Source organism: Cricetulus griseus, chromosome 4 (assembly GCF_003668045.3).
Source record: "Cricetulus griseus strain 17A/GY chromosome 4, alternate assembly CriGri-PICRH-1.0, whole genome shotgun sequence".
Taxonomy (NCBI): Eukaryota; Metazoa; Chordata; class Mammalia; order Rodentia; family Cricetidae; genus Cricetulus; species Cricetulus griseus.
This window is the reverse complement of record NC_048597.1, coordinates 129,362,068-129,389,731: the sequence shown is the minus strand read 5'-3', so window position 1 is coordinate 129,389,731 and position 27,664 is coordinate 129,362,068. Positions and strand designations below refer to the sequence as shown.

The following is a 27,664-nucleotide window of genomic DNA, read 5'->3' as shown; positions in this document are numbered from 1 at the left end:
ATATAAAAATAGGAAGCAAACTTCATAATGGTTGACGTCCAGCACAGAGATGCTGGTGAAATGAAGGGAAAACCAGGAAGCTTGAGCAAGACACTAAGGTGTCCCTACCCCAACATACATGCCATGCTCATAGTATCCCTTTCTACCAACTTCTGATCAGAGAACTTTTGACTGACAATATCACCCATTTGCTTTCCTTCCATTCTCTCTGATTTTCACTCTACAAGCCTATTGATCTGTTTGTGGCAACACTCTATTGAAGAAAATGTTAAGAAATTAAAAAGAGGGTTAATTCAGAATCAGGTAAGTTCAGAATCAGGTGAAGAGGGTTGGACTACAGTTAAGTCTAGGAAGTTAAGTCTAAGATGAGGTAACTTCCTGGAGAAACCCACAGCCCCACAGCCATGCTGTTCAGTGTACCTTGCTTTCTTCTGAAAACCCCTTTTCTCCTAACCCTCAAGTTTAAGCCTATATTTTTCTGAGAGAGAGAGAGGCCCAGAAGGGAAGCCTGCAGTTAGTGGTTAGCAATTGGAACTGTGACAGCAGAGGGCCCCCTTTCTTCAACACCTGACACCAGTTGGCTCTTTGGTATTATTTGTATTAGGATACCTGGAGAGTACAAGGATTCCACGAGAATAACTTCACTGCCTTTTCTTTGTTTCATAGAACTGAAAAATCTTTTTAATTTTAAATTTATTTTTTTCACTGTGAGGGATTGACTTAGGACCTTATATATGCAAGGCAAGCACTCTATCATCTAGCTACAGCTTTCCTTTGCTTTTTCATTTTCAGAATAAGTCATCCAGGGTGACAGTGAACTCACTCTCTAATCTAAGCAGGCCTTGGCTTGAGAGCCTCTTGCAGCAGCCTCTCCCACTGCTGGGATTTCTGGCACACACTGCCTGACCCATCCACACTCTTACATGTTGTCTAAGGGAAGACAATGGTGGGGGAGCAATCAAATGGTATCTTTTAATGATGCTGAGCTTGGAAAGAGGGAGTTGAGAATCTATTGATACTAAGAAAATCTACACTATGGAGTTTACCAAGTTGCTCTGAACATGAGACAAGTGGGATTATTTTGGTAGCTGACTGGTTAATTTAATGGTGTAAAATTGTGAGCCAGCTTTAATTAAGACCCCTGGGTTCCACCCTTAACTGCTATGGTCTGTAATGAGCTTTCTTGGTGTGTGTGTTGGGGGGGGTGATGATCAGGATTGTTCCCTGATCATTTCTGGATTTTTAAAGGACACTTTTGCTATTGGAATGGTCTTTTCAGGGCACACTTCTCTCAGCTTTGCTGGAAACAGTTACATCAAGTACCGGCTTTCTGAAGATAGCAAAGAAGAAGACTTCAAGCTGGCTCTGCGCCTGAGAACCCTACAAAGCAATGGGATCATAATGTACACCCGGGCCAACCCCTGCATGATTCTGAAGGTTTGTGAAAGGGGCTGCATTCACCTGCAGCTGTGCTCTTGTAGTTAGCTATCTGTCATTGTTGAGACAGTCTTACATTGAAGCCCAGGACAGCTTCAAACTCAAAACCATCCTCCTGCCTCAGCCTCAAGGTGCTGTGATTATGGCACGAGCCACCACACCACACCCATAATCATTTCTTATTATGACTATATTCACTATTAAATTGGGAGACACTGAAGTTATTGTCTTGTGAGTTTAGAAGACCAGAACAGACTTCAGGATAGAAGAGCACAACGAGGTTGGAAAGTGTGCCAGCATCCTTCTTTGTTTTAGTTGTGTTTCAAAACTGGCTGGTGGAGATTTGATGTCTCCCTGTAGAAAGGGCTTGAATACACACCTCTGTTATATTCCAATCTCTACACAGTTTATTGGGACAGATTTCTCTATTAGTCCCATGACAAGGCTAATCCTTTAGCAGGTTGACTGTCCATGTTCACCACATGCTCTCTCCACACTCTGGATAGCTACACTGTCACTCAGGGGGGAAATAGGAGATATTTGGCACAAATAGTCCACATATCCTATCATGACCCAAGTCATCCAATTTTTTAAATCATTTCCTGACCTCAGAAGTTCACCTAAAGCAGCTAGATTTTCTTTAAAATAAATCTGGCATTTGTATAAAACTTTGGCTTCTAGTGCCTTCGTGATGACACTAAGAATACAAACAGATATATCTGCATCTTTCTCATTTTAAATTTAATATGAATCTTCTAATGACATATCCCCACTTACTTGATCAAGGAGAACAACCCAGAGAGTTTTATATATTCACCCAAGGTTGCTTAGTTACTGAGCAGTGAGACCTGACCCACAGTACAGTGTATCTCACCTTGTGCTCTTCGCCTCCAAGCACTCCTCAGCTCTCCGTCTTGACATTCCAGCTCAAATTATCACAGATTACATCCTGCACATTTCTAGCCCAGATCTAACTGAGAAGAGCAGATCCAGTGTCTGGGCATAAGAGTGCTGGAGAAATATGCATCTCCTGGTCTGTCCTTGGGGGTTTTGGTTAAGTCTATCATCCACTCTATTACTGCCTGTGCTCTTTAGAAGTCCTCAGAGCTTGCCCACTGAAAACTGACTATCAAACAGGAACATCTAGGAATGTAAGGAAGGAGCCTCATCAGAGCCCTTAGGCCTGATGTCTCTGGTCTTCCCTCTCCCCTCTCAAGCTCTAATGGATTACTGTAATACCAGTAGTTGCTGTTAGATAATCTCCTATTGCACTAAACCTAACAGGGAACTGAATATCAAATCAGGATGATTTGATCCTAAATTGAATCTTGCCATTTGCCCATCCCTAGCAAGTGTGCTGCCGGTGCACTTCCGTGGGGACAGAAAAGTAGAATAAACCCCTGAGGGAGTCACCACGAAGATGTATGGTACCTCATGAAACAAGTGTGTTTCTGAAATTGGATAATTGAATTCCTAAAGATGAATTCCAATAATCTAAGGCGGGTTGCTGTTTGAAAGGACTCTCTGTGAATGCCTTGGGGTTGTGGGCCATCACTGCCCTCTCTCTGACGATTTTCTATGTTGAGTTTGCCGACAGCAGGAGGCAGCTATATATCTCCCTGTGTAGCAGACTTGCTGAACACCGAGCCTCATGGGAGATTTGAACTTATTGGTTTAGTTACAGGGTACACCTTGTGCTTTGCTTCAGCCACTAAAAGGAAATGCTGGCCTAAACTGCACCTCCTGGTGGCCTGCATTTTTCAGGCAGAGTGTGTTCTGTAAAAATGTATTTTAAACAATCAGGGAGCAGAGGGCATCCCCTGGCAGCTGGTAAAGAGTTGCATGGCGGTCAGGAACAACAAAATCCTTCATGGACAAATGTGTCACTGAAGCCTGGCTGCAACAAAAGCCTGGCTTGTCTTTCTGTCTCCCATTACCACCCTGGTTCTAGAAGAGACTTGAGACTTACCATAAACACACAAATGCAATAAAAAGCTAAGCACAACTGACATGAAAATAAAAGGTTACAATGTAATCAATGAAGAAAAAAAAGTAAAATATCATGATGGAAAAAAATCATAGAAAATATATTAGTTGAGCACAAACCCACTTCTGAGCTTCCTGGCAACCAAAGCCAAAGTGTAAGAATGGTCTGTGTCCCCTTCATGCCTGCAAAAAGCCAAGTGTCATATATCCAGGCCAGACACAAGGACAAATCATGGCAGCTCAGAGTGTTGGCATCAGACCTTTTGGCACCAACTGGAAAGCAGATGGAAACCTTGGTTGCTAATGTAGAAATGTTCTTAAATATAAAAATATTTAGGAATGTGGTATGCCAACAAGTCCTTTAATCAGATTATTCTCAGACTTGGCTTGATAGCCCAAAACTGAAGAAAAAAAAAAAAAAGACAGGGCACGTTTTTAGGTGGTATGAGTAGGTCTTTCCATCATGGACCACATCTATCTCTTACTGATTCTCACCCCCTCCCTAAAGGCAGTGCCCATGTCTGCCTGTGAGACTACTGAGACTCGGAGACAATTGCAGACATCTTTAACAAATAATAACTACCCCATAGTGAGTTTGACAGGTAAGCAGGTTAGGAACACTCAGGCAGTGAGAAGAGGACCATCCACCCATTTATTTGTTCCTTCATCCAATTATTTTTATCTTAGAGGTACCCCACATGTCGGATATCCATTAAGTGGCTTTGAAAAGACATGACTGAAAGGTATTCTGTCCAGAGATTACTTAATGATCAGTGTAATGATTGTTCTTAATTGAGAACTTGATTAGATTTAGAAGTGCTTAGGGGATGGGTGAGGCACACATCTAGATATGGCTGTGAGAGGCTTCCAGAGACTATTAGCTGAGAAAGAAGGGCTTACCTTAAATGTGGGTGGCACCAAGGTGGGAGCTGTCCTGTTACCTTGTCATGCCCTTCTGGATGGGATATACTGGGTCCCCTGAAAGTGCAAGCTGAAGACTAAATCCTCCCCTATGCTGTTTCTGTAAAATACTTTGGTCACAGCATTGATAAAGTTAACTAACACAACCCTCTGAACCCTACAGAGATAGACATACACTATGGGTCCAAAGCAATGAAACTCATAATTTAATCATTTCTACTCAAAATCCTTTTCTATAAAAATTACTTTTATGGATCTGATTTCTTGTCTCTTAGTGCCCTAGTCATTAAAAACTGGTCAAAGCACACTATTGATTTCACACAACCCTGAAGATATAGATGTTTTCTAACATAAGGGCATCTATCTTTCTCTGAATTATGCATATCATTGAAAAAATTACCTATTGAAGTTTACAAAGTGGAGTCAGAGAAAGGTTGATAAACGGCAGTTTATTGGGGAAAAGTACTCATACAAGGGAGCCAGTGACCAGGTTTGCACAGGAAATGCTTCCTAATCAGCTCAGCCAGGCGAAAGAAAGCTACATGCATGCCTCCTTCCTTCTTAAACCCTTGTTACATAACTCTGACCAGGCACGAGCGGGTGTGGTCAGTGGTACCTCTAATCAGGATTTCTCCCTACAATCACCCACCTATCCAACTGATAAGCCAGTCCAATAGCATGACAACAGACTTTTTGCAGCTCAGACACACTTCAGTGACCACTGCAATATCACACTGGTGCTCTGATTTGAGGAAGTTCATCTTTTGCAAAGAAAAATACTGTAAAACTTGACAGACAGAGAAAAATTAACTACTATCAGAGTATCATTTTCCCATGTGAAGATGACTCAGATACTTCCTCCACAGGGAAGGAAGTGTTGTTTTACCTCCCTAGAACAACATACTTACTATTATTAACTTTTCACAAGGTACCTTTGGGCACCAATATTCTAGAGTTCCATAGCAACAAGCCTATGGTTCAAAATGCCTAGAATCATAAAAATACAGTGATGTTTCTTTGGAAAAAAAGGTGAAACTGTGGACACTGGGCTTCTTTCACTTAGCAATGCTGCTGCTGTTCTGTTATAAAGGTCGGGGGGAGGGCGCTTAGCTCTGTTCAGTATTCACAGGAGGTAATTTTAGTTCCTTAGCTGCAGAATTTTGATGTGTGTGGATGTATCTGACTCACGTCAATTTTTTCTGGTTATTGCCCACAGGCAGTTGGTAGTGATGGGGGAAGGGAATGAACCAAGTAATATGTTAATTGAACACTACATGAACTGCACCTTCACCACCAGATTTTCCATGACAGACTGGGGACAATGTTTTGTAGCCATGGGGCAAAGCAGCAGATGGGCTGCTGCAGAAGAAGGTGTCTCCAAAGCCTTATTCTATCACTTTATTACTTACACTCTAATACAGATGTGGGTATTAGCTATGCATTGTCACTAAGTGAGTTTGCTGAAATTTATAATAGCCATTCAGTCTATTTTGCTAAACAACCACAAACACCAGCAATTGCATATGATTGTAGGTGAGAGCTCTCTGGAACTAAATCTGTTTTTAGCCCTTTCACATGTAAGCACATATATTACAGAGCTGTGTGTGTGTGTGTGTGTGTGTGTGTGTGTGTGTGTGTGTGTGTGTGTATGTGTGTGTGTGTTTAGACTCATGAGTGCACACACACACCTCATGTGAGATGTGGCCAGCCATTCTGCAGCAGATGCCACCGGCACATCTCTCTGTTCTCCAAACCCAAATCCACTGAGGTAGAGCCATGCTTTCCAGAGAGCAGGACGGTACAAGCAGACTTGGAGTCAAGCTCTTCATTCTCTGAGTGTATGGCTCTCTAGGTTCCCAGTGTTTGGGGGGCATGAATCTTTGACCTTGACTTGCAGGTGAGAAAATCCATGGAGTCAAAAAGCAGACATGAGAGCCAATGTGGATTGCTTGACTGTGGACCTTTCTAAAACAGAATGTTTGTGATGATGGGTGTGCTGAAGAAGCCACTGGTTCTTTCTCAAGTAAAACACACCATGCAAAGACCAGCTCAGCTCATTTCTACAAATACATTTAACATTTCATTTGTATAGCTGCTGGTGTCCATGTTGGTCTGACATTTCCATTCTTACTTTCTACTTTATTTCTCTTGATGAGAATCTATGCTATGCTCAAGACAGACAGAGCACCCCACCCATTCACAACCAGGATACTGGCCACTGTAGAATCATTTTCTAGATATAGAGGCTTTTGTCTCACAGTGACCAGATATAAATCCCTTAGTGGCCACATTTAAGTTTGGTTACATGGGGGCCTAGCGCTCAATCCCTCAATCCTGATGCCACATAGCATTTCTAAGAAACACAGTCCAGAGTGGAGCAGCAAGTATCAAAGGCCATCTTCTCAACAGCAGGGTAGCCCGGGTCTGTATTGATGTTGAAGTTGCCCATGCTATCTGGCAACTAGGATCCTTCAGTGGTATAGCTTTCTCACCTATGGGCAATGATGCCTGGTGTTAGCCTCCAGAGGATGTGGTGGACACCCTGTCTAAAGCAGGCAAATCTCCCCCATAGCACCCTGATGAGGGATTGGAACACCCCGAAAGTGCAAACAGCTGACCAGAAGAGAAGGTCCTATTGTTAAACATGCATAAGCTCTAAGACAGGGGTGTCCAACTCCCATTCAATGTACCCTAGTATAGTCATGAATGAAGCTCAATACAAAATTATGAATTCACCTAAATGTTACTAGATTTTCTGTGATTTTTCACTTTATAACTTAATTGTGCAGTTTTGAAGTATGAACTTCATACTTCTATAGATGACAAAATCATGTTCCAATGTCACTCAGAATAAATGGTTGTATTCTTTTGCAAACCCTGTAGTGGCAGAGTTAGACACCCAAGGATTTAATATGTGGCCCAAGATAATACTTCTTCATACACTGTGGTCCAGGGAAGACAAAATGTTGGACACCTTTACTGTATGCAGCAGCCAAGCCTGAATACTCTTGAAGTGCCTCTTGTCTATATGGTGAACAGTGTAGGAAAAGACAGGGTTAAGTATGACATCAGTGTTTTATATAGAGAGTTTAAAATTCAAAATATGCACAAAGCTGGGTACCAGGAAGTGTTTGCTTCTATCTGGCCTCTTCCCTACATCAGACTCTCATAAACTTATTTGGGAAGTATGTGTGTATAGATTTAACATGTGACCATCCCCCCACTGGACTAGTGAGCCTCAGAAGGATAGGATAGATCGACTTAGCCTATTGCCTACCATATGGTGGGTGTCCAGTCAATATTGGTGAGTTCATGGAAATCATTCCTGTGTGATAGAGAGGGGTACAGAAACAAACGAGATATCGAAGTGGGTATTAAAGGGGGGGGCGATCCAGTGATAGAAACTTACTCTTTTTTAAGATTTATTTTTTTATTATGTATACAGTGTTCTGCTTGCATGTATGTCTACAGGGAGAAAAGGGCACCAGATCTCATTATGGATGGTTGTGAGCCACCACGTGGTTGTTGAGAACTGAACTCAGGACCTCTGGGAGAACAGCCAGTGCTCTTAGCCACTGAGCCATCTCTTCACTGTAAGCTTCCTGGCTTTCCCTATGATCAGTAGCCGGAAGATCTGAGAAGTGTCAGGCCTGTATTTTCCTGGCAGACAGTGGAGGGCTTAGTTCACATAGATGAAGATGTAGGAACATCTGCCCTGTTGGGATCATAGTGTTTTGAAGCTAGACTCATGAGGGCTCTGCATTTCTTCCTGTGCAGATTGTGGAAGGCAAGCTGTGGTTCCAGCTGGACTGTGGCAGCGGCCCTGGGATCCTAGGCATCTCCAGCCGTGCTGTCAATGACGGGAGCTGGCACTCGGTCTTCCTGGAGCTCAATCGCAATTTCACCAGCCTGGCCCTGGACGACAGCTATGTGGAGCGGCGCAGGGCGCCCCTGTACTTCCAGACACTAAACACCGACAGTGCCATCTTCTTTGGTGCTCTAGTACAGGCGGATAACATCCGCAGTCTGACAGACACTCGAGTCACACAGGTCCTCGGTGGCTTCCAGGGTTGCCTAGACTCCGTGGTACTTAATCACAATGAGCTGCCCCTCCAGAACAAGCGCAGCAGCTTCGCGGAGGTCGTGGGTCTGACGGAGTTGAAGCTGGGCTGTGTACTCTACCCAGATGCATGCCAACGCAACCCTTGTCTGCATGGGGGCAGCTGCAGTGGCCTGCCCTCTGGCGGTGAGTGCAAGCATGTAGGGGAGGGAGGGCATGCACCTGTGGGAGTCTCACCCTCACAACCAGCATCCTCCCCCCCACACACACACACACCTTCCCGGGACCCTGGAGAGGATGCTCACCCACTTTGTACTCAGACCGTCTGAATCCTGTGTGCTGCAGAATCTTGACAGTTGCAGGGTATCCAGGTTCACCAGTAACTGGATGCCAGACTGCAGATGCAACCACCTCTTCCCTGCACACCCCACACCCTTCCAGACTTCAGCTCCCTGTAAGGTGTGACTTCGGGAGCCACCTGCTGTCGCTGCAGAAGGCTGCCTGGTGTCACTGCACTGACTGGAGTGCTAACCAGGCTCAGATGTAACTTTACCAGAAATTAAAGTGGGTGGAGGAGTGAACGCATCTCCCTGGGAAGAGAACCCAGAGTTGAGGGTATTTGGAGCATGCTTTTGAGATGGGTCTTGAGAATGACTCAACTCTACAAAGATGCAAAGCATCAAAATAAAGGAGAGGGAGCTGGGGATACCCTAGTCAGTCAGTGCTGGCCTTGCAGGTATGAAAATCCGAGTTTTATCTCTAGGTGCCATATATTAAAAACTAGACATGGTGATGAGCACCTGTAACCCCAGGACCTTCCCAGGGAAGGTGGAGATAGGTGACTCCTGGGGCTCAATGGCCAGCCAGTCTAGTCTACATGGGGGGTTCCAGGCTGGAGAATACCCTGTCTCCAAAGCAGAAAAGATGGGAAGTATCTGAGAAATAGCTCCTAAGGATATCCGTTAGCCTTTACACTCTCCTAACCACACATGAACACACACGCACGCATGCACGCACGCATGCACGCACGCACACACACACTATATGGAGATGAAAATAAACAGAGAATCTCAGGAGGGGAGCCAGTCAAGGGTGGGCATAATGCCCTTCTCTAGTCACGTCTTCCCCAGGTATATCCTCAAGGGGGGCATGGGAAGCAGGAAGGAGATGGGAGGTGAATGGAGAAAATGACAGTGGGGGTGGGGAGACAGATCCACAGAGCATCTCTATAGCTGCTGAAGGCTCAGGAGCCTGGCATCTAAGAAACCCCTGCTCCCCCTAAGCACAGGGTCTACATGGTGGTCCACTAGGTAAGGCTTCCTTCTGTCTGGATCTTGCCTTCTCTCAGCAGCCCTGGCTGGTCCCCTCCAGCCACTTTGTAGGTCTACTCAACAGCCATCTGGGTAGTGGATTTAAACATTCTCCACTATCACTGAGGCTGCTCGACATTAGCATCTACTTTTCATGCAGCCTGACTCTGAATTTAGAGTCCATTTTATTATTAGAACGTTATAAACTGTCCATGGGATGATGTGGTGCAGGAACACAGACAGCAAAGTTGTTCAGACTCACATATGTCACTGTCACAACGAGGGCCCAGTGCCCTGGGGGGAAGTTTCTGCAGTCTCAATTTAAGAAATCTATTTGCTGTTTTTACTGTCTCAGCAGTATATGTAAATAAAGGGTGGTTATGGCTCCATAATTCCCGAATGATGGGCAGTGACTCTCCACTAGCTGTTCTGTAAACCAGCCTCTCATGACAAATCATGGCCAGTTTTTCATGAGGCAAAAAAAAAGTCCTCTACTAGTGCAAGCCACTGGCAATATATGAAAGAGCCATATAATTAAATTGGGTTGAAATGGAACACCACGCCATGTCAAATCCTGGGTACGCAGCCACAAATTGTAATATACTTTAACCATGTCAGAACATTGTTTTTCCTGGCAAAGCTATGGTCTTTCATGGAGGGTTATCTTTAAAATAATAATAGTCACTGAACAAAAGGGGAATCTGGCTCAGCAGGATACATTTTTAACTGCCACAAAATCCTTTAGGATAAGTACCCAGAGCAGGTATGTTATATAACTAAATGGCTTAGGGCCCCTCTGAGAAACACGGGGTTTTTTATGTTTTATTTTATTTTGTTTTGTTTTGTTAAGGCAGGGTCTCATATATTCTAGAACAACTTCAAACTTAATGTGTAACCAAGGATGGTTTTAGATTTTTGCTCTTCCTGCCTCTGCCTTCCAAGCATTGGGATTCCAGGCATGACTCAGTGTACGTGGCACTGGGGATCAAAACCAGGGCCTTGTACATTCCACCAGCTGAACTGCATATCCACTCCTTCCTATACTCTTACCTTACCCTCCCTAAGGGTCAGAAGTACAGTATATTGTGCAAACCGTCTCTCTTTGTTCCCCCATGTTCTATTTTCTTCCATGATAGGGCTTTCTTCTTAAGCCTGGGTTCCTCAGCTCCTCTTCCTTCCAAGATGATGTAGTCTCTTGTCAGCTCTGATCTCTTTGCACCTAAATGCATATGCTTTTCCAAAGTGATCCGTGCATTCTCTGTCGCATCCATTTGCATCACTCCCTGGCCTCAAGCCTGATACGCTACTGATGTTAGGAGGCCCCACAGGGGCAGCCATCCCACAAGCCTCTCCAAGCCTGGTTGAGACAGCCTGGTTCTGGAAGCATGGCTCTGGGTGGAGCAACTACCACCTAATTAGAATGCCAGAGGTCCTCCTCCCGTGTGTGAGGAGGGTACCTGCAGGCTTGCTGGCTGTAAAGATGATGTCTTGGCCTTAAAGAGAAGGCACTATTTTCTTATCTCTATTTTCTATTAATATCACAGACATTTAAAAATATGTTTTGGGTTTGTTTTGTTTAATGTGTTATGTGTGCTTTGGCTTTGTGGGTGCCTTGCACCTTGTGCATGCCTGGTGCCTAAGGATGCCAGAAGAGGGCATCAGACCCCCTGGAACTAGAGTTATGGGCAGTTGTTAGCTGCCATATAGATGGTAGGAATAGAACTCGGGTCCTCTGGGAGAGCAGCCAGTGTTCTTAACCACTGGGCTATCTCTCCAGCACCTATCAGGGGCACTTTGTCATGTCCTTGTTTTTCCTACCTGAAAAATCCCTTTTGTCGGTGGGTTACAAGAAAGGAATGAGCCAAAGTCAGGCCTCTAGTTCCTACTTATGGAACCATTAAATTAATCATAAAATTACTTACAAGGAACACCCTCTTAAAGCATGGTGAAATGAAGTAGAGCCATGCCCTCATCTACTCCTTCTGGCTGCCAGAGTCTTGGGCTCCCAGATCAAAAGATAGGATGTGCACAGTGTTCCAAGAGGACAACTGAATTAAGGAAGTAGACTGGGGTTCTTAGAGGTAAGCACATGACAGTCTGACGGCAGAGTTCATTGGCACATCAGCCTGGTTGTTTTGTGTTTTTGTTTAGTGTTATTGTTTAACTTTCTCTTGTGGATCACTGTAAAATACCAGGACATAATTTGCCATCACTATCTCCTTGATCATGGAACAATAATAGAGGACCGTTTGGTGGATCTCCTGGTAACAGACTCCATTCTCAAACTGTGGCACATTGTTCCAGAACATTAACAATCTATAAAGCAGTCAACCCATAGCAAGAAATGCTTCCTTTCAGTATTCTTCCCCCAAATACCCCAAACCAACCAAAGCCTTGGCACAAGGACCAAAGAGTTGCATCTACTAGCCCGGAATGGCATAGTCAGCAGCTTTGACCAGCCTTGTAATTCTTCTTGCCCAAGAAGCAGTCCTCAGGAACCCCAGGGGAGTCCAAGCACAGAGAGTGAGCCTGTAACATGATTCTGTACATCAACCACAGAAAGAAGGCTCCCCCTTGGTAATGTCTTAAAATTATATATATCTCACAAACATGACCTGGAAAAAACAACCACCATGGAGAACTGGATGGGACCCATTCTGACCCTTCCATTTTCAGACCCATTGGGTGGTGCATTGACCAGGGAGCACCCACATTCTGAATAAGATGTGCTCAGTTCTCCATGCCTCATCATGCTCAACTCAAGACAATTAAGGGGAAACTAGTGGAAACTAGGCTGTAATTTAGTGAAGCAATACACCAAGCCATGCTGTGCCCATGTCAGAAACAATCACTCAGACAGCTTTGCATGAAACTGGAAGCCTAAATCCTGAAAGGAAACCTTGGTGGATTTTCACTGGTCAGAGATACTAGTTTGAGTGTACACAGTACTGGAGTATTGCTTACCTTACAAATGCATATATACTAAGACTGATTTTTTTCAATACTCAGGGAACAGTCTTCCCTTCTACCACCCTCTCCCATTTACAGATTAAACAAACCAGCAATGTTAAATAAGAAGTCTAGCATCATCTATCTGGGAAAGTGTGAAGCTAGAATTTACTCCCTGCTCTACTCAAGTGTGTCCCAGGACAAGCTACACCATCACTGATGCTGGAAGATGCATCCCAGATCCCACCCACCTGAGCCTGACGATTCAGTCTGCACATTAACAAGCCCCCTAGACAATGTTCTGATTTCACCTTCTGTCTTCAAGGTGCCCTGGAGTCTAGGGGATCTTCTAGCTCTTGTTTCCCACTATGTTATAGATAGTGGTTCTCCAACTCTGAGATGCTTCAGATCACTCAAGAAAACTGTTAAAACGGGGTCTTGCTATTGAAAAATCTCTTGATTGTTCATTTAAAAGGAACTATATTTGCTCATGTTTGTCCTTTGTTGTCCACATCAGAAGAACCTTCTGCTGGGTAACCAAATTATACCTGCAAACTCCTGGATGTTTTGCCAACAAAAATTCAAGGGCAATGGGGAGACAACACAAACCTGAAATATCAGAACCTACAGCAATCCAGGCATCTCTGTATTAACAAGGCGGGGTCTGTGCACATTTAAGCTTGAGAATCATTAACACTAGAGGATCCTAGGAGTTTTATATCTACAGGAATGCAGTCTGGGAGTGCCAGGAGACATAAAAAGACACAGGACGTGGAAAGGAGTTGAAAGTAAGATGAACAAACCTGGAGTGTCACTCTCTTGTCAGCAAAATCAGGTTACCCTGCGATCTTCAAAGATCAAAACAATAGTATCTGCCCAGCTTACGATTGGCAACATTGAATATTCTACCTATCAAGTTTCATGATGGGCTCTTAGATGTTTCAAAGAGATGGACACAGATACGTCCTTGGAAACAAAGCCCCTTTTGCTATCTTGGACCCTTTTTTGTGGAGTATTTAGTTCCCCTTCCTGTAAGAGTCAGGAAGTTCAGTCTGTCAGACTTCAGCAAGTGGCTGCATTGTGCTGGCCCATGTTAAGTCCCAAGTCCACTGCTGTTTTTGTAACCAGCTTCCTCTCCTGTTCCATACCTGCTCCACTACTGGCCAGCTGAGCAGAGGCACAAGAAGGGAGAATCTGCCTGCTGTGTGTGTACAGTGGAGATCACCTAGATGAATTCTGCAGCTTATGGAAATTGTTTTTCTTTTTTGAATGATTTTCTTCTAAAAACAAGTTGATCAATTTTTGGTGTTCTTTTGGACAGCACTGGCAACAATAGATGCTAACAGCAAAGTTCAAAAAGTCTAAGTCATGTGAAGACCCAAAAGAATATTCTAGAAGATGAGATTCTACTATATACGTCATGTTGTGGGCACATAAAGGATGACACATTCTCAAGGAAATGACTCAGAGCCTGGTTTAACACATAGTACCTGAAATGTGGGCCACCTGTCCTGGGGAATAGCACAGTATTCTAGAGGTTTTCATTTGACAGGTTCCTTAAACATTGAATGTACCTTGCTTGAAAGAAGGAAAAAAGTCAAATTGACAATGATGAAAGTAGTTATCAGCAGTAGATATCAGCAGTTAGACCTTTCCTCCTACACATGATTAGCATCTCGCCTGATCTCTCTCTCTCTGTCTCTCTCTCTCTGTCTCTCTCTTCTCTGTCTCTCTCTCTCTCTCTCTCTCTCTCTCTCTCTCTCTCTCACACACACACACACACACACACATTTCCCATGTTAATTGAGAGTTGCAGAGACTGCCATACTTAGCCTAAAATTCATAGTGAAAACATTTTCTGGCTTCATTTGGTAGGAGAGAAACAGAGACAGAGATAGACAGATGAGAGAAAACAGAGACAAAGACAATTCAGAGAGAAGACACAGAGAAAGAGTAGGTAATGCTTTGTTGCATGTACATGACCACACACATGCATGAAAGTGAAAGTTAGAGGCCCCCTCTTCTACTGTTCCTCAGAACATGGCTCTCCCAACTTCTCTTTGAAACCAGGTCTCTCTGGCCTAAAACTCAATAATTTGGCTACACTAGCTGGCCAATGAGCCCCAGGGATCTGCCTTTGTCTACCTCCCTCTCAGGTGATGGGATTACAAGAAGCACCGTCATGCTGGACTTTTTACAATAGTTCTGGGACTTGGATTGGACTCAAGTCCTCATGTTTTTGAGAAAACATTTGATTGACAGAGCTATCTCCTTTGCCTGAAGTTATTGGGTTAATAAGCAACAAGGAGATGAGATTGACTTTGAAGCCTGCAGTAATTACAATACAACACTAAAGCACCTAGTACCTGCATACTGCATTGACTTCTGGGATGTAGACCCATGTTTTCTCTGGCAGAGCATCCATGAATATGATTGTTCAGAAAAAGCAAGGGAATTCTCAGAAGTCAAGCATCTTGGACACATGCAGATGATGGGTAACAGCCAGGACTCAGCCTTGAACCCAGGTCCTCACCACATCCATGTAGTTTCCCAAGTCATGGTCATTCCATAATTCAGCCAGCATGGCAATAGATGAAACTTTAGGTCTGGGTACTGTGTGTGTGTGTGTGTGTGTGTGTGTGTGTGTGTGTGTGTGTGTGTGTGTTTGTGTGTGTGTGTTGTCAGTACACACCTCTGTGCTGTGGGCGTTGTTTTCTCATCAAGACTGTGGACCCAAAGAATGATGTTCCTCTGCCCTCATGAGCAGAGCAGAAGGTTGAGGCCATTGCCTGGGTGAACTGGGTTGAAAAACAATAAAGCAAGGGAATAAGACAGGAAGTATCTTGACTATTTGCCTTCACCACCCAAATTTGCTCTATAATTGCTTGTTCCAGTTCTATTTTTGCATTTAATAGGTTTTGTGATGTTCTTTGAGTAAGGGGAGGAGAAGCACTTTAAGTTTGTCTGGGTACAGGTTTCAAAACCATCTGCATAGGCTATAAGTAGGAGTGTAAACAGGAACACAGATTTGGAGGCAAGGCTTAAAAATATACTTCCCATGTCGCCAAGATTTGAAGGGAAAGAAGCTGTGGGTTTTTTTGTACACATATCTCAATGCTCGTAGGGCCATTTCCTTTACAAGCTGAGAAGTGCGCACAGCCCATCTGCTCGCTGGCTTTGATAACCATGAAAGAACCATCTTACCTATGTGCCTGTTTCTCATTTGTAAAGTAGCCAAGATAATAACTACTATTTAAAGAATATAATGCATGCAGTTGTTATAAGAAGTAAATGAAATATAAGTTATAGAAAGCACTTAGAATTTTTCCTAGTCATATGAAAAGCTATTATTCTGGCTAGTGATTTTGTAACTTCTCTCTCCACTACAGCAAATCAATTATTATTCAGACTTTGAAAAATTAATGATTTTTTTCTTTTATATTTGTGACAATGTTAAATAATATTTGTGATCATTAGATGCTTTCTAGATATCTCTAGGAATTTGTGTGTGTGTGTGTGTGTGTGTGTGTGTGTGTGTGTGTGTGTGTGTTATAGAAATAGGGAACTCTTGGAAAGAACTGAAACATACAGGACTTTGTTCATTTAGTGACTATTTGGCTCCCAGAAGGAATGTCTGTTCCTGTCTGTCTTACTATTTCTCTTTGCCCCCAGGAAAACGATATGAAATTATCCCAAGCTACTCCCTCTTACCCTCTTACTCTTGGCAAGCCATTAGTCTCACCTAATAATTTCTAGACTCTATACAGTATTATAGAAAGTTCTGGGACTTGGGAAGCCTGGATTCAAGCTCAGACTCAAATCACTTACTAGGCCTATCTATGTCTTTGAACAGCCTCATGACCTCTCCAGTGTCCCTCAGGGGAATGCTAGTGGACCACTCCCCTGCCCCCTCCAAGGATCATTGTGATCCTCTGCTGAGTGACTGGAAGTAATGTTTGAATCACTAGATCACTTGGGATTATTATGGCAGACTTACTGATATAAAAAATGTTAATAAAAGGTTCTGTGGTGGAATAATGAGATAATAAATCCTTGGTAGTAACAGGTTAATTTTGATAATCAAGCCTTTCAGAGAAGATGAATAATAGATGTCATTATTTATTAAAAATGTAATTTGAGTATTTAACCCATTGTTTCCTCTCTCATGGAGTATCCCAAACTTCCTCAAAATTAAACATTGAAAAGTAGATTTGTTCCTAGGGCCCTCTGATCCTTCATCATGTGGGTCTGAAATCACAATGCAGATCTTGAACAGTCTGCTTATGACTAAGAAATGCTCAGTGAGTTGTAGCTGTTGTGTCAGTAACATGTAGTATTAGAAACAGGTCAGGACAATACTAGCAGGCCTGCGTTTAAGTCCATCCAGCTTTGTGAGCATGACTAAGTACTGGCTTCTCTAGGACTAGGTTTCTGGAGATATACACATCTTTTCTGAACTTGTATCCCAGTGCTTTCCATAGTTTCTTTTTTATGTATGTGCTGGTAACACTCCCTACTGAAGAGAAGGCCCTGGATTACAGTTCTCCCTGATGTCTGTGATTAGCCTGTTTCTAATTGTTCTCCCAGGGGTGGTGTAACTAGCCTGCCAAACCCTAACCATTGAGAACCAGCATGGACACACCTCCACCTACCATATAGCTATTCAGTCTTTGGAGGTAGGAAGTCAGTCAAGCTGACTGCTGTATCAAGTAAATGTCCTGTAGAAGACCATGAAGGGATTTCTGTAATTTGTAAGATAATTGTTAGAGTACTCCAGAGAAGCAGAATCAAGAGGAAGAAATCTATCATGCTCTCTGCCTCTCTGTGTGTGTGTCTCTCTCTCTTACTCGCTCACTCACTCTCACTCTCTTGCTCTCTCTCTCTCTCTCTCTTACACACACACACACACACACACACACACACAAGCATATTCACACACATATACAGAAAGGGAAAGAAAGAGATTTGATCTTATGGAATTCTCTAATGTGATTTGGGGCTAGCAAATCTAAAATTTGTAGGGTAGGCTAATGGCTGGAAATCCATCTAAGAGCCGGTTTTACAGCACAGAAATTATAATCCATAGAGCAAGCCAGTTGGCTAGAAATTGGCAAAAATTCTTTGGTGTTGATTTTGAGGCAAAAATTCTTCTTGGGCCCACACACATTATGGAGAGTTCTGACTGATTTTAAAGTTAATAAATCCACAGACACCTAAACATCTAGGCCAGTGTTTGAATAGCAGAGCACAGTAACCTAGCTGGCCTGAAACACAAAGTAGCTTGTTGTGGAAATCACAAAACCAGGAGAAACTAGGCATAAAGACACCGTGAATCATTATTACAATCCTTGGAGAGATAAGATGCTATAATAACCGTATACAGAAATCTGGGGCTAAACTTGTACATTAGCCAAAAGAAAAGTCAGTAGAAGGGAGGGGACTTCAGTGACTTAAAAACATGTTTTTTGGAAGATGACTGTGTCGGTTAGTCTCAAAAACAATTCAAAATAAGAAACTGTTCACTCAGAAATCAATCAAGAAGTTAGAATATAAGAGCACCAACAAGATAAGAGAGTTCCAGGAAGGTCTAAATCTCAGATGCAAATAAGAAAACTTCCAGGAAGACAACAGAGAAAACAAAGGAAATCACCAACAAAATGATGCAAGAAAATTCACCAAAATTAAAAGATAAGAGTTTAAGATTACAGGTGCTTACTGGGGACCCAGCACTGGCTAGAGCAAGCCCATGCTAAATCATAGAATAGATAAATGTGATGAGATTCCAAAACTATGACCCTCCAACTTATTAGAGACAAAAAAAAAATCAGGCTTGATAAGCTTCAGAAACTTTGGATTTCCCAAAAACAACAGGCAGAAGATTACTTCAATTTCCTAATGTAATCTCACTTTCAATGAAGTTTAAGGATTTAACTATACAAATTCTCATGAAATTTGCCTCCTACAACCCTTCCCCTGGGAAGCAATTACAGAATCGTCAAATGAAAGATGGAATAAACCAAGTGATCCAGAAACAGAGTTTTAACACAGGTATACAAAGGAGCTGCATAGGAGGTCAGCTGTTCAAGGTGGAGCTCTCAGAACCTCTTTAGTGTGTGGAAATATAAGCCACCACGTGCAGCTCAAATAGGGAGACCTACTTGGTGAACAGTCTGGAGGTCATTTTAAATAGATACTCAGAAAAAGAGCAATCTGAAACCCAGGGCCATCTTTGATAGTTTTTTCAAAACAAAGATATGCATGAAAATAAAAGTCATAATTCACAAAGTAGCTTAGCTACAAATAGCATATTACAGTTAATGACAATAATACAAATATTGTTCATATAATTAACATTAAAAGATTATAATATATTTAGAGGAAGGCCATCAGAAGACTGTCCATGTGTGGTGAGATTGATGTTTTGAAATAAAAGATATAATGGAAATCCAACAGAAAACAATTATGTTAGAATCACAAAGTATCAATATGCCACAGAAGAAAATATGAAAATACTAAAAGGAATGCCTGGGTTGTTTCTAAGGCAGAGAAATACTGTGATTGACAGGGAAGAACTAATGATTTACTATTTAATAAGTCTAACTAGAAGGGCAACAACAATTTCTTTAAGAAAAAAACATCGTAATGTTCCCTTTCCACCAGGAGACACATGTAATACTCTGAGGATCTTCGGTCCTCTGATAGTTAATGTTGTCAATAATACAAACATCAGTGCCTATTTTTTGCATGACAGGTTCATGAACAGAACATGAAAGAGATGCAAAGATGAGCATCTGCATAGGTGAGGTGAAGGGTTAGGGCTTGAGTTTCAGTTGAGTTGAATAGGCCTCACTTGGAGCTCAGGGCAGGAAGGAGCCAGGCACCAGTGGCTTCTCCCATCTTGAGCTGTCACCATTTGCAGACGGCAGTACAGAAAGGACTGTCACCTCACTCCCCATCCTGGTCTCTGTTCTTAGTGTCTCTTACAATATCATTAACGTTCTTTGAAATGTGTACAATTAGGTGAATTTTTTGTAGACAACATGATATCCAAACTGTGCCCTGGTGTTTTTATGGCAAATGAATTCCACAGAGCCAATGTACTGACCAACTTTGCAATCCAGGCTTTGCTCAAGACGAGGAGTTGAGAATACTTGTCACAGATGAGTCCAAGGACTCGGCACATGGCTGTGGCATCCTCAGCTCATGAGACCCTCTCTTTCCCCCAGGTTATCAGTGTTCCTGCCTCTCACAGTTCACAGGGAGAAACTGTGAATCAGAGATCACAGCCTGCTTCCCCAACCCTTGCCGGAATGGAGGATCCTGCGACCCCATAGGAAACACCTTTGTCTGCAGCTGTAAAGCTGGCCTCACAGGTGTCACGTAAGTGAGACTGTTTGAGGACGTTTCTCTACACTGCTTCTTGTCCTAAGAAAACAGCTCAGCATGTAGTTCATTAGAATAAATGTACACACTGCTGTCTCTCCCATACAGTGTTCACAGGGGCTGGCTTAGTAGGAAAAGTGACTGCAATGCAAGAATGAGGCCCCAAGTTCAGATTCCCCAGCAACCACATAAAAATCTGGGCATGGCAGCATTGACTTGTAATCCTAAGGCTGGGACTTCCTGGGTCTCATTAGCCAGCCAGCCTATTCAAGCTGGTGGGCTTCAGGTTCAGTGAGAGATGGGATCTCACAAAAGGTAAAGATGGGAAAGTGATGGGGGAAGACATTAACATCAACCCCTGATCTCCACAGGCATGTGCACACAACCTCAACTGATGAGAAAATACAGTATACACACACACACACACACACACACACACACACACACACACACACACACACACCACTAACTACATTTTTTTAAGTACTTCAATATCAGTAGGGATCCTAGGGTTATATCTAATTTGTATGTTTTTGCTTTATTCTTTTTGTATTTTCAAGCTTATTCAACCCCTATGTATTCTATAATATGGAAGACATTTCACATGTGCTTAGCACCATGAAAATTTTCCAGTATAATTCTGAGACACACATGAAACTCATATCCCAGAACCCACTGACCTGACTATACTACCTAGTGTTTAATGACTATTCTGAGAAATCAATCCTTGCCTTTCCTTTGAAAACCCTTTTCCTCCAGGAAATGAGTGAAATTTAAGTGTTAGCCAGATGGAAAGGAAATGCTTTAAATTCTGAGTAAAAGGCCACTTCCAGGCACCCTTGATCATTTCGAAGTATATACATACACTCTCAACAAGTGATGGTCTAATTACAGATCAGCCTGGATGTTCATTAGAGCAAATCTCTAAGGACTCCACCAAGAAATACTTAGCTGATGTTGAATTGCTGGGTGTAATTTGAAGACATAGAGCTGCATTTATTTTTAAATACTCTGTGATTCTAATTTCTGGCTGACCTGGCCCCAGCGTATTTGGACTACATTTTAAAAGGTGGATTACCAAAACTGTAGGTGAATGAGACCTTCTCGGTGAGCATATCAGACCAATTACTCAAGTAGAGAAGCACGGAGGACAGAAGTTCAGTCATGTGCTTTCAGTGTTAAAGTAAGAAGGAATCAGACTAAGAGGCTTGCCAGAGAGATAGGCCAGTGGCTAAGACTGCTTGCTGATCTTCCACAGGGCCTGAATGCAGTTCCCAGCATTCATGTTAGGTGACTCGCAAGCACCTATAATTCCAGCTCCATTGGATCCAATGCCCTCGTCTAGCCTGTGTGTGTGTGTGTTTGTGCAAATGTGCACACACACGTGCGCGAGACACACACACACACACACACACACACACACACACGTACAAATTAAAAATCAATTCAAAAGCCTGCTTTGTAGTTATACTACTGCAGTGGTAGAAGAGGCCTAGAACTGCTCCAGTGCTTCTCTTTGTCCATTTCTCTCACTTGGTGCAACCATCCATGTTTCCCTACAGAAATGCTGATGAATTTGATTATGAGGGCCTATGTGGCACCCTTAGGGAAAGGCTGCAGAAGTGTTTTACATGGTGTGAGAAATGTATACTATATGCTGTTTCTCAACTTGCACAGTTTTAAATTCTAAGGTGCACCTGACCCAAAGGATTGGCGAGGGTGCCTTTTCTTACATTGTCTAGTCTCCTCTTTATGCCCTTCTCCCATCAGCTTGTCCCTCTCCAAATCCCATGAAGACCTGAGAGGGCACACCTTGATGCAAGGAAATGGGCAAGGGCTTATGGACACAGAAATACCTAAATTCATCTTCATGTATATGTCCGTGTGTACATACACAATGCACACACAGAGATATGGACATGCATATGTGAATACGCATATACTCACACACATGTACACACTGCCACATGGCAATGTACTTTTTAGGGGTTTTCTTCTGTTTTAAGCCTGCCTGGCCTTTTGTCTGAGCACCGGTACAGTGATCCTGATGTTGGAAGGGCTTCTGTGTGCTTTGTCTCTGAAGGTGCGAGGACGACGTGGACGAGTGTGAGCGAGAGGAGTGTGAGAATGGGGGTGCCTGTGTCAACCTGTTCGGCTCCTTCTTCTGCAACTGCACCCCAGGCTATGTGGGCCAGTACTGTGGTTTGCGTCCCGTGGTCGTGCCCAACATCCAAGCTGGCCACTCATACGTGGGCAAAGAGGAACTGATAGGCATTGCTGTGGTCCTTTTCGTCATTTTCACCCTGGTCGTGCTCTTCATCGTCTTTCGCAAGAAGGTCTTTCGAAAGAACTACTCACGGAACAACATCACGCTAGTGCAGGACCCAGCCACAGCAGCGCTGCTGCACAAGAGCAATGGCATCCCATTCCGCAGCCTGCGTGGAGGCGACGGGCGCAATGTGTACCAGGAAGTGGGACCCCCGCAGGTGCCAGTGCGCCCCATGGCCTACACGCCCTGCTTCCAGAGCGACTCCAGGAGCAATCTGGACAAGGGCCTGGATGCACTGGGTGGTGAGCCACAGGAGATGAGCACGTTCCACCCGGAGTCCCCTCGCATCCTGACAGCACGTCGGGGTGTGGTGGTATGCAGCGTGGCCCCCAACCTCCCAGCTGTGTCGCCATGCCGCTCTGACTGCGATTCCATCCGAAAGAATGGCTGGGACACAGGATCTGAAAGTGAGTGAGATGCAATAATGGGCAGATGTCTTGGAAAGCCCCTGGGTCTCAGCAAGGAGGGAGGCAGAAAGGCAGTCTCATGAAACAAGGTGATGGAAGTGATCAGGTTGTGGGGTTTTTGTTTGTTTGTTTTGTTTTTTGTTTTTTGTTTTTTAAGGCAGGGTTTCTCTGTATTGCTTTGGAACTTGCTCTGTAGAACAGGCTGGCCTCAAACCCACAGAGATCCGAGTGCTGGGATTAAAGGCATGTGCCACCAACGCCTGGCATCCCTTTGGCTTCTTGAAGCAAGATTCTAACCCAGAGAAAAACCTGGGGGTATAAGCCCTGGACTGGGAAAGGGCTCAATGAGCTGCAAAGCAGGGTTAAGTGTGGCTGGAGTTGCCCAGAAGGTGGGGTTTAGGATCCACAGTGATGCAGATTTTTAAGCTCGTGAGTGGCCTGAGCTAGTTACAGTTTTAAAGACAGCTCTTGACAGACAGGGCAAAGCACTGAATAAGACTTAAAAGGGAGGCAGAGTCGGCAAAACAGGTGACTACTCCCTGCCCTGGCATCAGAGGGAGACTAAAACAGACTGTTGTCCCCTGACTTACTAGCAGGCTACACAGTTTTGTTTTGTTTTTAATGCCAGGAAGAAGTCTGAGCTTCTGTACTATGCTATATACGCTGGGGGAGGAGGACAGGGTGGGTTTCAAATGGTCCCACAGAGAGTGTTCAGACAAGGAAGTAACCTGTGCTTCTGGACAAGAGGGGCATTACTGAGGAATCCTTAGGCATGAGTCTATATTGGTAGGAAACTATTGGAGAGGGTCTGCTAGAATCAGGAAGCAGCCAGATCTGTATTAAGGATGCATGTGGGAGTTGGGGTAGCACAGTCTAGAAGTCAAAGAGATGACAGCTGACCATCATCTGCATATTGTACAGTGGATGTTGCAGGAGGACAAGTTCACTGAGGGGAAAGACAAAATAGGCTGGCTGGACCTCTGAAAGAAGCTGGGGGATGCCTGTCTGAGGGCAGAGGTCAGAATGGAAAACAAACGCTCCCTGAAAAGAAAGAGGAGGGGGAGGAGGAGTGGCTTTTATTACAGAAGCCAAGCATGGCCATACAATTCATAGTGTGAGGTACTAGGAACTGACCAAGACAAAGGAAAAAATACATATGGGGTAGACACTGCGATTTGATGAGAATGCAGAAGTAAAGCTACCAGTGCTGGGTGTCTGCCATCTGCTTGGACTGCCACAGCTAAATGGGCTTGTCCAACATGGGCATCATATCAGCTCCTGGGAAAGACAAGTTTGAAGGAAGCAAAGGGCAGAATCTGGGCACCAGGTTCCAAGTCTGCTCTTACCAGAGCTGCTCCAGGAGCTCAGCAGAGAAGAGGCAGAACAGAGTTTGAGAGGGCTCTGCTCCCTGGGAGGGGAGACCTAAAGTGAAGTCTTTCTATTCTAATGCCATTTACATGCCAGCCTCCAGCTCTGTCCTATGGACACACATGTATTTTAAGTCATCTCCCAGTCTCCTAAATGGAATCAGAGATCATAACAGTGCTGTGGGGAGGCTCTTGTTTGGTTGTCGTTGGCTGGTTGGTTGGTTGGTTGGTTTACTGGATCTCACTGTATAGCACTACCTGTCCTGGAACTCACTCTGTAGACCAGGCTGGCCTCGAACTCACAGAGATCTGCCTGCCTCTGCCTCCCATGTCCTGGCATTAAAGCTGTGTGCTACCACACCTTTAATTTTTTTAAAAAAAAAAAAGCACTCTTTTTTAATTTGGAAATAAAATGAGTTTTAAATTAAAGGCAAAGCAAAGGGCTATGGGTGTCAAATTGCAGCCACCAGGACCAGCTGACCACCTTTGTATTCTTCAGTGCTCCGGGCTCAGCCACGAACACCTTGCTGCATGCTAAAGACATCGCCATGATTTGAGTTGTAGCTGTGGGGGGTGAATTCCTGCCCCACCCCATATCTCACTACATTTGTATCAGTTGTTAATTCAAGGCTCTGGCCTCATCATCTAAAGCAGGTGGGGAGCCCTCAGGTTTGCTCCTGAGGTTACTCTTTATGGGGCGATTTGTGGCTACAAAGCAAAGTACCTATTCCCTTAATCACAGGTCTGTGTCTCTTGTACACTCACATTCCGAGATGGCCTGAAGTATTTTTTTGCAGAATATTTCCCATCACCACCTCATGACATGACAGCTTTATTTCCAGAATCCACCTCAGGCCAAAACCCACATTTTCCCCTGAAATATCATTGTATTTGAGAGAACATGTTTCCCTCTTTGTTAAGCAAGGCACAGTTAGACCTAGGGAAAACAGTTTCTGGGCAACTAATTCAGTGTGGACTTGACTACCTCAAGATATGGTGCTCTTCGTTGCTTCCTACATCTATCAAATTAGAAAAGTATAGGTGTGTGTTGTGTGTGTGTGTGTGTGTGTGTGTGTGTGTGTGTGTGTGCAGGGTGTCTAGCTATTTTTTCTATAGCAGAGAGAGAGAGAAAAAACCCAAAGTGAATAAGGGAAAATTCACATCTGCCTGTCCTCTTAGCAGACACAGAGCAGAGAACATTGGCAACCCCAAGATGAAACACCACTGCCCTCTAGAAGGCAGAGCTGAAAATTCCACTTATCCCCAGAGATGGAAGCTGGAAGAAATATAACGGCTTTCTTGCCTATAAAATATTTATGTCCCTGTTTTAAAAGTAATCTCATTTAACCTGGTGTTGACACCACATCGGTTCATGTAAATGACATAAATTAAGTCTGAATGAAGAGCAACTCAGCTACTCCATCCTCATTTCACTCTCTCCATAGTCCTCACTTTGAGGCAGGAACACTTACTTTCAGCTGACAGCTATTCGGAAGCTCATTTACCACGGGTTAAGGGTTCCAAATCCATAATGTAAATCACTTGATTGACAGACCTTTGCCCCCTATGGCACAATCAATTTTCCATTGTGGAGCTAACTTATTTTCTCGAAGCAAATCAGAAAGCTTCTAAGAAAAGGGGGTAGGAAGGGAGAGAGCAAGACTGAAAGATTGCACAAGGCTGAGTGCTGTTTCTGCTTTCTCCTGCCTGCTCATGAAGACAAAGGGGCTGATGACCCCGGAGAGGTGACCTGCTTCACGAACAGTAACAAAGGCAGTAACTCCGAAGTTCAGTCCCTCAGCTCTTTCCAGTCGGATTCTGGTGATGACAATGGTAAGCACATTCCCTACCCAGTGCTGGGGACAGCAGAAGAGGTGAAGGGGGATATGATTACTATTGTTCTTTGGCATGTGTGTTGGCTTTTAACCATTTTTACCCATTATTGAGAGTCCTCACCAGAGGACCCAGTATGCTGCTGGTCAGAGCAGGATCTGTATCAGGGGGGGCTTGGATGACAACTCCCTCTTTGACCAAAATGGTGACAGAATTGCCTCCATCCTGATGATACTTACGGCACATATGAGGGTGCCTCTCTGTGCTGCTGGTATCCCCTCACGCCCCTGCTTTACATCCAACCACAGCATCCTTAGACATTACTTTGGAGATAGGGTGACTTTTCTGTAGAGCCAGTGGTATCTTTGTTCAGTTGAATTTCTCTTCTAATCAATCAGTCAGGGTCATGGGATTTTGGAGAACTGATTAAAATCTATGACACAGATCCTTAGAAAAAATGCCTGTCTGCCCAGAATGCTGAACACAAGTTCCTGTGGCTCACAGACTGCTTTGATAACTCCAAATCTAGTGCATCCAGCTCTTATGAACCCTTGCTAAAGGAGAAGGAGCCCATGTCTATGACTAGGAAACCAGCTGAAGTGGATAAGTAGGGAGAGGAAGAAAAGTCCAACAAGCAAATGTTTGCCAAGTGGTGCTAAAGCAAGAATCATTTCAAATGACCATCCAGGGGCAGGCAGCCCGCCCTAACCAACACCTTAGGTTGCCTTTCCCATTTATCTGCACTTGGCACATGAACCTTTGCTAATCTACTGTGTGCAAAGTCCTAGGCTGAGTTTTCTATATATAGAAAAGCAGAATGGAAATAGCAGAGCCCCAGCCTCTGGGAAAACACAGGGAAAGTGTCCCAAAAAGAAGGTGTAGGATTACAGTAGTTTGCTTTCTCATACATGACCCAAACCTATCCCACATATTCCCCCAACACTAGTCACCTTTGAAGAGTTTTCAGTGCTGGGGCTGGGAAAATGGCTCCATTGGGAAGAGCATTGTTCTGTACATAAGGATCTGAGTTAGGATCCCTAGCACCTACAATCTCATGTCTGTGGCACACGTCTATCCCAAGCACTGTGTGTAAGAGATGGCCGGTCAACCAAACCAACATTCTAAGCTCCCTGTCTACTGATAGAACCTGCCTCCAGGCAATGAGGCCAAGTGAAAGTGAAAAATACTTAGGCATTCTGCTCTGGCCTCTATGTGGGATTGCACAGACCCATGAACCTGTATACACGCGTATACCATGCACAAACATACATGCATGAGCACACAAAAACACACACACACACACACACACACACACACACACACACACACACACACACACACACTGGTGTATCTATCTGCTGGGGTAACAAACCATGTATTAATTTCTTCTGACCATTTTAGAACCAAGGCACTAGCCTCTGACCCAGGTATGTTTACTTAGATGTGTCTTCCCTTCTTTACCTCCAGCAAGAAGTAAAACCATAGCAACTTTGCATTTAATGATAAACATTGAGAACTTATATTTTCAGAGACCAGGCAGTAGCAACAGCCATAAAGTCTGGCTGATGGCTCTCAAAAGCTCTATAACTCACACACCTACCCCTTCATGATCTGTATCTAGGCAGGAAGTATGGACCTTTCATCTGAAGTCATGAGCATCTAAGGCAACTCTAATAAACCAG

The 27,664-nt window shown here is 43.8% G+C and overlaps 1 protein-coding gene across 2 annotated transcripts in view; it reads left to right on the top strand.

The window, feature by feature from the left end:
• Nucleotides 1-27,664, top strand: part of Fat3 (FAT atypical cadherin 3) — a 448,985-nt gene that overhangs the window by 418,788 nt on the left and 2,533 nt on the right. For both annotated transcript variants that reach the window (XM_035444507.1, XM_027410883.2), the window contains exons 20-24: nt 1,280-1,437; nt 8,122-8,590; nt 19,890-20,043; nt 22,130-22,782; nt 25,869-25,982. In XM_035444507.1, coding sequence (XP_035300398.1) covers nt 1,280-1,437; nt 8,122-8,590; nt 19,890-20,043; nt 22,130-22,782; nt 25,869-25,982 — 1,548 coding nt within the window. The remainder of the gene's footprint in view (nt 1-1,279; nt 1,438-8,121; nt 8,591-19,889; nt 20,044-22,129; nt 22,783-25,868; nt 25,983-27,664) is intronic.